Source organism: Oryzias melastigma, linkage group LG8 (assembly GCF_002922805.2).
Source record: "Oryzias melastigma strain HK-1 linkage group LG8, ASM292280v2, whole genome shotgun sequence".
In the NCBI taxonomy this organism is placed as follows: domain Eukaryota; kingdom Metazoa; phylum Chordata; class Actinopteri; order Beloniformes; family Adrianichthyidae; genus Oryzias; species Oryzias melastigma.
Window position 1 is genome coordinate 3,151,258 of NC_050519.1, and position 9,981 is coordinate 3,161,238.

Sequence of the window (9,981 nt, forward strand, 5' to 3'; positions counted from 1 at the left end):
GAGATGCTAGTGCTGAAAGTTGAGATCCTGAAATTGATAGTAAAAAATGTTGAAGCTGATAGCTGAACACGCTAAGATAGCCAGCTAAAATATTAGCTAAATTAGCCTAAAAAACAGAAACATGTCTAAGTTAGCTAAAACAGCTAGCATGAGGCTGAAATATTAGCTGAACTCCAAAAGAGTCTAAAAAACAAAAACAAAAAAAATGAGCCAAAACAGCTAGCAAGTTCCTAAAATGTTAGCTAAATTTCAAAATAGCCTAAAAACAACAACAAAAAAGCCTAAATTAGCCAAAACAGCTATTTGATGTAGCTGAAATACTAGCTATCCCAATCCTAAAAAACAAACAAACAAACAAACAAAACCTTAGGTTAGCCAAAACAGCTAGCATGTAGCTTAATAGCTAAACTTCAAAATATCCTAAAAAAACTGAGAAAATCCTAAATTAGCCAAAACAGCTAGCAGGTCACTGAAATATTCGCTAAACTCCAAAATAGCCTAAAAAAAAAGCTAACAGAATGCCAATGTTTAAAACTGTAACTTTTTTAACACAATTATAAATAATAAAAAGGCAGGACAATTATTACAACCAAAAAGTTGTTTAAACCTTAAACAACTTCAAATATTTTAGTTTGAAATGAGCACAAGATAACATCGGGCCATTAGTAACAATAAAATAAAATGATCTGGAGGGCCGACCCAGGGGGGCCGGATCCGGCCCCAGGGCCTTGACTTTGACACGTAATGTAAATAAACATCAGGAGAATTAGTTGTTACACACCAAAGTGCTGAATCCTCACGGCCGTGACTACAAACAACAAGATAAGAAGCTACATTTGAATGAATAGAATTGAAAATATACTAATTATTTGACTTTGTGAGGTCAAATAAGGATCAGCTTAAAGTGAACGAAAAAAAAAAAGATTGAAACTTGAAAAATAGACATTGTAACTGAAAAAATGTGAAAAAAGTTTTGAAAATTAAAAAAAAAAAAGAAAACTTAAAATAAATCTTGAAAATTTGAAAAAATAAAATAAAATAAAAAATTTGGAAAAATATGAATTCATGAATCTTCACTTACAGTCCTCTGTTTTCATTTTCATAGACATTGGTCTTAAATTCAACCCTGAAAAAGGATCTTTGATGGCAGGTTAGCCAGAAGACACAATACTGACCCTTCAGGCCTGGAAAAGGGGCGGTCCTCCGCACTCACCTGAGCGTACCTGTTCACCATTCCGAATAAATGCATTAAAAACATCAAACAATCAATTAGAACTGTTTCTGTTTATTATATTTCTAACAATTTATTTCTTAAAACATCTGAAATTCATATATTTGTATGAATGTGTGTATATGCGTATAACATATACATATATATTCTGTAAGTTAACGTTATCAGTTCTTTTTTTTTTAAGATCTCTTAACAGAAAACGATTGCTTTCTATAGAGTCGGACCGATTCCCTCGAGTGTTTTCGTCCAGACGAGGATCTGGTTTCACTTCAAAAAGATGATCAGCAGGGAAATGTTTGGGCTCCAGCTTAAACAGACCGGATGGAAGCAGAATCGGAACCACAATGACCTCCAAGCGTAAGAAGTCACAGCTGGTCGTGAGAAGAAGGTCGTTGCATAATGCACAGATACAGGTGGCGAGCTGTTTGGCGCACGTGACCGTTTGCTGGAAGATGCAAATGAGAGAAAAGGAGCGCAAAGAACGGGTCAAACTGTATAGGAAGCAGAGCAGTTCAATAAATACATTTTCTTGTTAAACATTATTTGGAAGACAGAGATTCTTTAGAACTTTTCAGATTTCTTTTTTTTTATACATCTTAAATCATAGATATATGACCATTATTTTCATCGTCCTTAATGTTATTTCTTTTACATCTAAATATAATCTCTTTTTGCCCATAAACATACAAAACTCTTCTGCAGAATCACATCTCACAGCCGCTGTGCACTTTGAGAAACAAACAAAGAACTTTACTTTTTTTTAAAAGAGAGCAGAAATGGTCGTCTAATTCACGTTTGACCAAAGTGTTTGTGGATTCGAGGACAGCAGGAGAGGTGAAGAGTTGCTTAAGGTAGAGGTCATGAAAGAGCCCTTATATTTGATCTCAGCAAAAACTGAAGAGTGCACAAAAAAATAAAACATAAATAAAAAAAGGGGTCTGGAAAATCCTAAGATTAGAATAAAAGTCCTCGTTTCCATAGCAACAGCTGCTACATCCTTACAGCATCTCCATAACACTGAGTGCACATTTAAAAAGAGAGAAAATTATACTTTGAGGCCTTTTTTTTTCTTTACATTTTAAATGAAAGCTTCACAGTCAAACAGCAAAATGTGGGAGAAATGTGCTTCACACGTCTTCTCGCCATGATCTGGATCAAGTGCATCTTTTTCAAAAAATACCCTTACACACTTTTATAATATTTGTTACCACAATGATTATCTTCAGCTTGAAATAAAGCAGCAATAACAGTAAGGACGATGATAGTAATGATAAAAAGCAAGGACAAATCTCTTCGTATCAATATTCCAGTGATCCCGTTTAAAGTTTAAAAAGTTTAAGAACAATCAGAGTATTAAAACTGGACGTCTGGGTTCTCCTGCCTCCTCCTCCCCGAGGAGCGGAGGTGGGATAGAAGACGAAAGTGGCAGTTTTTACTCTTCATCCCCGCGCGCAGCACCTGTCTTCATGCTGAAGAAGAAGTCTTTCTCTGATTAAAAAAAAAAATCCTTTGGAAGATTTCTCTTCACGTAAATCCCACCTAACAGTTGAAAGCGCGGCCCGCCTCCTCCATGGATCCAAAAATGAGATGTGTCTATATAGAAGGTGTCCCATTGGCTCACATCAGGAGCGTCTACATGTTTGGTGCATGCACCCAGCCAGCGACGCCATGGGGGCCCCAAGTGGTTTACAAGAGGCAGAAAATGTGGGTTAAAGTGGGCAGTCAGTGGGTTAGCTCGCTACGCTAACCAGCTGCCTGGTGGACAGCTTAGCATGCTAGCAAGTTCTGCTATGGCGAGCTCTGCTGTATCAAGCTAGTGAGCTCCATTTCAGCAAGCTAGCAAACTTTGCTGTAGCGAGCTAACTAGCATGCTAGTGAGCTCCGCTGCAGCCTTTGTAGCGAGCTCCGTTGTATCGAGCTAGCAACCTACCCTGTAGCAAGCTAACGAGCTCCGGTGTAAAATGCTAGTTAACTCAAATGTAGCGTGCTAGCAAGCTCCTCTGTAGTAAGCTAGCAAGCTCCTCTGTATTGAGTTAGCAAGGTCCACTGTAGCATGGTAGAGCTCATTTGTAGCGAGCTAGCAAGATCTTCAGTATCAAGCTAGCTAGCTCTACAGTAGCATACTAGCAAATTCATCTGTAGTGAGCTAGCGAGCTACGTTTTATTGAGCTAGATACCTCCCCTGTAGCAAGCTAGCAAGCTCCTTTGCATTGAGCTAGTGACCTCCCTTGTAGCAAGCTCCACTGTCCCAAGTTAGCGAGCTCCTTTGTAGCAAACCAGCAAGCTCTGATGTTGCATGCTAGCCTCTGTAGCGAGCTCCATTGTATTGAGCTAGTGACCTACCCTGCGGCAAGCTAACGAGCTCCGCTGTAGAACGCCAGTGAACTCATCTGTAGTGAGCAAGCGAGCTTCTCTGTAGTAAGCTAACAAACTCCACTGCACCATGCTAGAAAGCTCATTTGTAGTGAGCTAGCAAGATCTTCTGTATCGAGCTAGCATGCTCCACTGTAGCATGCTGGCGAGCTCATCTGTAGCGAACTACATTGTATCGAGCTAGCAAGCTCCGCTTCAGTATACTTCAGCTCATCTGTACCAAGCTAGCAAGCTCCTTTGGATCTATCTAGTGACCTCCCCTGTAGCCAGCTGCTCTGTAGCAAGCTAGCAAGCTTCACTGTAGCATGCTAGTGAGCTTATTTGTAGCGACCTAGCGAGATCCTCTCTAGCAAGCTAGCAAGCTCCACTGTATAGAGCTAGGTAGCTTCACCGTATAGAGCTAGCTAGCTGTCCTCCAGGAGGCTGGCTAGCGTAGCGAGCCAACTCCCTGATTTCCCACATCAGCCAATGTGGGCCAACTCAGGTGGAGCCACAGAAACCGTGAACAAACCCATTTGGGGTCCACATTTTCAGCCCTCTTTTAAACCACATGGGGTCCCTTTCGCCCTGCTGGCTGGGCAGACATGAGTGGTGTGCACATCAGTAATATTTTATGTTGTTGGTCTGGGCACTTGTTTTTGCTACAAATTGGTGATACAGTGACCAGTCTGTATATATGTTGTTAGAAGATGATAAAGAGCTCTAGGGCGCACCGACAACCGAGCCCTACCAGCCATGAGGTACGAACAACACGTGCCCGATCCACGCCAAACACACAGCAAGTCTCCCCGCCCGGAACCGAGGTGACCAGGGATCCATCTGCTGCTTCCACTCAGCATGCTCACATTCACCAGCATTCACCCTGAACAGGAGCAGCCGGATGAGGAGAGTGGAGACTGAAAACTCCATTTGGCCTCCGATGGTTCGTCGATGGCGTGTTGGTGTGTGCATGTAGAGAGCGTGTGAATCGTCCGGGGTCAGCCGCCCTTCCCCTCGCCGTCCTTTGTTGTGTGAATCCTCTGTGGATAGCAGCAGTTGCACCTCCTCACTTCTCTCTCCGCAGCCTCAGCTCCGACTCCCGTCCTCCATCCTCCTCTCCGTCTGTCCGTCCCGAGGTGACAGGACGGAGATGGGGAAAGGGCTGCTGGACAGTCTGAGGACGAAAACATGAAGAATTTGGAGGATTTACTAACTAGAAAACTGTTCTGACTCCACAAGCATGAAGAAGCTGGAGGGCATTTCTCCTCCATTCCTGAAGCCCCTGATGAGGACATCGACCGGATCAAGGGTGCCCAAATCCAGACTTCCTGGGCCAGAACCCTACATGTTTTCCAACCAGCCTGATGAGGCAGGAGGCCGGTCCTCGAGACCTGGATTTGGGCACCCTTGTACTAGATAAAACTTCAACCAACCCCTTTAGTTCACAATAAAACAAAGTATTTTCTATCTCCAGCTGAATCAGATGCTCGTACAGGAATCAACCACAAGAGGGCGCTGTTTGTCTATTTTAAGGACCTCCAGGTTCAGGGAGTTGTCCCAAACATTGCAATGCTAACTAAATCTATTTATATATATGAATATAACACTTTAACTTTTTTTCCCGCTTTCTCCCTATCTTTGATTTTGTGTTGATAAGTTTTCGTTTCCTGGAATGTTTGTGCCAGCCTGCTGATTGGTCTAGATTCTATCCAATCAAATCGCCATATTTATCTAACATGGTGTCTGTTTCTGAGGTTCAAACGTCGAAGCGGCTGTTTTACCCTCCATAATAGAAATTCAATCACGCTTTAAGCAATTCCAGTAATCCTGTCATCAAACGTTCAGCTCATTCAGGGTTATTGTATCAGTTCTTATATATTTTACGGTGTTTACGATTTATGTGATTTTCTAGCACCATTTAGAGTGAATGGGAATATTTTCAAATTCTTCAAAAACTTTGTGCACTTTTGAAGCACAATTATTCTTGTTATCAAAAAGTTGAGCAAGTTCAGGACATTCTTGCTTGTACTTTTGGTGCTCATACCTTTTACACGTTTTGACATTTTTGAGATTTTTCACGACATTTTTCTAATTCTTTGAACACTTTCTGAAATTATGCGAGTTTGGTATCAAAACATTCAACACTTTTGGGACATTATTCATCAATGATAGTTAATTTCTTCAACCAACCTTCACACAGCATTATCGCAGGTAATGCAACTGTTCTAGATCTACTTCAGATAGATCTGCAGGCTCACCTGTCTATCACGCTCCTCAGAGCTCGTTCTATGTTCATGCGGTGCCCGACTCTCGTAACCCCCAGATCCAGGTAGTCTTCCTTGGTCAAGGAGGGCAGGTGGGTGCCGTCGATCTCGTTGTCAAGGAAACGCTCTCTGTGTTCTCCCAGGTTCAGGTATCCCAGCCAGTCGGCGACGTCGTACTTGGTCCAGTAGGGGAGGGGCTTGGAGGCAAAGGGCTTGGTGGGGGACGGGGGCGGTAAATGGGGGTAACTCAGACAGGTGGGCGGAGGGATAGGGTGTAGGGGCGGAGACGATGTCCCGGACAGAAAGTGAGTTGGAGAAAGCGATCGAGACACAACCAGGGTGGAGTTTGGAGGAGGCGGCGCCCCAGATGGGGCAAACAGGGGGGGGGAAGGGGAGAAGTAGGGATCTCCGAGGGGGTTTGCAGGCGATGGCGGGGTGATGGAACCGCGGAGGTCGTAGATGGCACTATACAGAGGTGAGGTAGGGAGCAGAGGGAGGGAGGACGGGCGCGGCGGGGCCACCTTGGGCCTCTCGGACGGGGAAATGAGCGGGCTGGGGGCTCTCCTGCGCTGGAGCATGTGGGATTCTGCTTTTCGAGACTCTCGACTGGGGATGAACTGAAATTCTAGAGCTTTGGTCCGGTAGACAGGTCTGTGCTTGGGGGAGGTGGGGTACGGGGAATAGGATGTGGGGGACAGCGGGGAATGGGAACGTGGCGGCTGAGAGGCGGCGGGGGGCTGAGGGGATGGCGCTCGCCCCCAGTTGGGGTAATGGGAAGCCGGGGTGGGAGATGGAGATAACGACGGCTGCGATAATGAGATGGGAGACGGTGACTGAGATCGAGCCGAGGGGGGGCTCAGAGCTGAAGCCGAGTCTTCTGAAAACCTGGAAAAAGAAAAAGGGACCAGTTAAAAAAAATAAAAAATAAAAACAGTGACGAAAAACCTTCAACACACGTTCCTCCGTCTCTAAAACCCGACGATTAAAGGTGATTTATGAAGCAAATATTTAGAAAGTTTGGGTTGAAACGCTCGAATTTTACTCATCTTTTTTTCCACAACAGAACGTGAGTTGTGGTCAGATCTCTACGGTGGCCTTGAAGTCCAAATCACACCAAAAAAATCATGTAATGCAAAAACAATTTTAATATCACAAAAAAAAAAAATTAAAAAAAGCTAAATTACACTTTAGAAATCAAAACAAAATAAACAAAATATCTATGAAATGTTACAGAAAACAAAAATAAATCAAAATAAGATGTTAAAAAACAAAATAAAAGAAGAAACCAGAAAAAGTAGGTACTTCTGATTGGATAATGATGTTCATATAAATGTGTCTCCAATGTCCGCACAATAATAAAAGTTTTATGATTAGTACAGATCATATCCAGTATCGCCTCATAGCCAATAACTATTGGTTGATGTGATGGACAAACGTCATCATTTCACAAACTAAAGTACAATTTCTTCTATTGTGTTTTTTACAGGGCTGTGATGATAAATCAATAAAAACAACCAGATCGAACTCCCTGAGGCAGAATCTAACTGACCTCTACCAGGGGTCTGCAATCTTCAACACTTAAGAACCATTTCCCAGAAGGAGCCACAAAGTCTAACTTCATTAAGCAAAATTCGACATTTTAACTTATTGTTTCTATTAGGATAAATACAAATTAACTTTTGTTTTTTTTGCATAAAGTAAAAATAGTTTATTTTTGAAATATGAAATAGTTTTTAACTATTTCTCACATGACTTCTTTTCAAAATAAAAGACCATGTATTTTTCAGACTTAAAATTCTTGTTTGTTGTTTTCCCGATTCGACTGTCCGCTTTATACTATGGTGCACCTTAATTGTAAAATTACTTAAAATTAAAAGCGTATTTATTTATAAAAATATAAGAGCCACAGTGGAGCAATAAAAGGGCCTCATTTGACCTATACCTTCAAAAATCCTCTCAAAGTTAGATAAACTGATATTGGAAAACACCATTTGAATTAGACATGGTTTGTTTATTTTTCTGGGACATAAAAATGACCATCACAACAGACAAACAAAAACCGATCAACAATCATTATGAGTGGAAACACTTTGAATTTAGCACTAAGGGTAACCATACAGTTAATGGTCGAATAACGACTGATGTGGAGAAACATCAGTGGACTGAACTCCATCAAACTAAAATGTGAAATGTAAAATTGTACACACATTTAATTTATATTTGATTATCAAGCAAGAAATACAATACTGCACTGATATTTATCCCTGAGTCCCACTGGAGGAAGACGTTTTGGATTAAAGATGTCCTGGACTGATTTTAGGCCAGTGAATCGTATCGTCAAACACAAATATCAAATTGTCGTTAAAATTAATCGTATTTTAACATGTAATTCTGCTTCCTGGAAGTTACTTTTGTTTTCTAAAAGGTTTCATTTTCATTTGGCCGTCAGTGGTTTAGGTGATTGAACAGTTTAATAAACTATTTTCAATGTAACTGAAAATATTGTCCTAATTCTGTTTTTATGTTTATCAAGTAATTAAAAAAAGAGACACTTATAAGAAACCATTCACAGTGATTAAAAACAATGGAGATTTTGACATTTACAAAAAATATCGATATTGGGATCAATACTGGCGATACTGACCAGTATCAGATCTGAATGCTCAGTATCGCCCAGCCCAGAGTGAATTAGGAGTGAAGTGTGTTTTGGTTTTTAGAATTTCCAACTTAATGTTTTTTTTTGCTTCTTTAATTGTCCTGATAATATGTTTTTGTGTTGATGTGATTTGGACTTCAGGGCCACCGTAGATGTTCTGTCTTCTCTTTCTGGACAGAAAGGTAAACGTCGCTCTATTACCTGTTTCTGCGTCTGATTGAAACACATGGAAAAAACCAGAGAAATAAAGTAGATTTACAGATCGCTTACAGGAAGCAGACAGTCAGGGTTCAAACATCAATTTTGATGAGAAAAAGAATTCTCCATGGATGTTTTCACACCAAACAAAACTAAACGGACAGAATGGCGTTGAGCCGGCGTGTACCTGTGTCTGCTCAGCGGTCTCTGGCTGCTCCAGCTGTCTTTGCTTCTTTGCTGCAGTTTGCTGCTCAGCTCATTAATGATGCTGGGCTTCATACTGGAAACAGGGGGGTAAATCTTCTTCCCTTCCAAAAGCGATCCCGCCTGGCCGCTTCCATCTCCACTCATCTGCCCGTCCCCCCAGAGAGGCTTCATGTCCGGCGTGCGCGGCCGATCGAAATACGGCGAAGTAGGACGTCCCAAATTTTGCATGTCCCTGATATTATACGCGTCCTGGCCGCCTTCGTCGTCTGCCACTCCCTCCTCCAGCTCGTCCTCCTCCTGGTCCGTCCTCTGCCTGTGGGAGTGGAAGGATGGCGGAGCGGTGCTGGTCTGTCTCTGCAGCTCGCCGGCACGGCCTCCTTCCCTGAACCTGCTCGTTTTCGGGTAGGTGGAGGCTGCGGCTGTTGCATTCTGCATCTCGAAAGTTTGCCCGTCCAAGTAGCTCATGTAAGACTCAAGAAAATCTCCCCCTCCTCTTTCGGTCTCTCCTGCCCCGCCTCCTCCCAGTCGTCCTCCCACTCCTAACCTCTCACCTCGGTCCAGCCTCTCCCCACGAACGCCAGCACCGCTCAGCCCCAGGATGCTGTCCAGGTGGTGGTCGCTGCTGCTCCGACTGTCCAGTTCCTCGATCCCAGAGTCCACCACCGTCTCCTGGGACTCTCCTTTTTTGGTGGTGGGGTAAGAGCGCTGTTGCTCCCCTGCCCTACGACTGCCTGCGGCGGCGGCGGTGGACGAGGCCGTGTGCGTCATCTGTGTTCTCTCCTGGTAGAGATGGATGGAGGTGCTTGTTGTGGTGGCAGCAGCAGTGGTTGTAGCAGCACAGCTAGCGGTCGTTGCATGGGAGGCGGTGCCCCTGTGCGGGACGGAGGTGGCGGCTGTAGGGTGAGCAGGGGGACCACGGTATGCTGGGGGTGGGGCGATTGTGTGCGACGGAGGTGTGGGTGAAGACCGTCCAGTAGCGGGGGTGCTGTTGTAAAGATGGTGCGACATGGAGAAGGGGCGATGGTACGATCCGGGGGGAGGCGGTGGAGAGACAGCCGGGTGTGGTGGGGGCC

General features: G+C 43.5%; 1 protein-coding gene across 1 annotated transcript in view; it reads right to left on the reverse strand.

The window, feature by feature from the left end:
* Positions 1 to 1,265: 1,265 nt before the first annotated feature.
* Positions 1,266 to 9,981, reverse strand: part of shank1 (SH3 and multiple ankyrin repeat domains 1) — a gene marked incomplete in the record, with an annotated part of 74,654 nt that continues 65,938 nt past the window's right edge. The window contains 4 exon segments of the mRNA XM_036213126.1: positions 1,266 to 4,757; positions 5,842 to 6,732; positions 8,705 to 8,716; positions 8,889 to 9,981. Of these exon segments, the coding sequence (XP_036069019.1) occupies positions 4,670 to 4,757; positions 5,842 to 6,732; positions 8,705 to 8,716; positions 8,889 to 9,981 (2,084 nt within the window).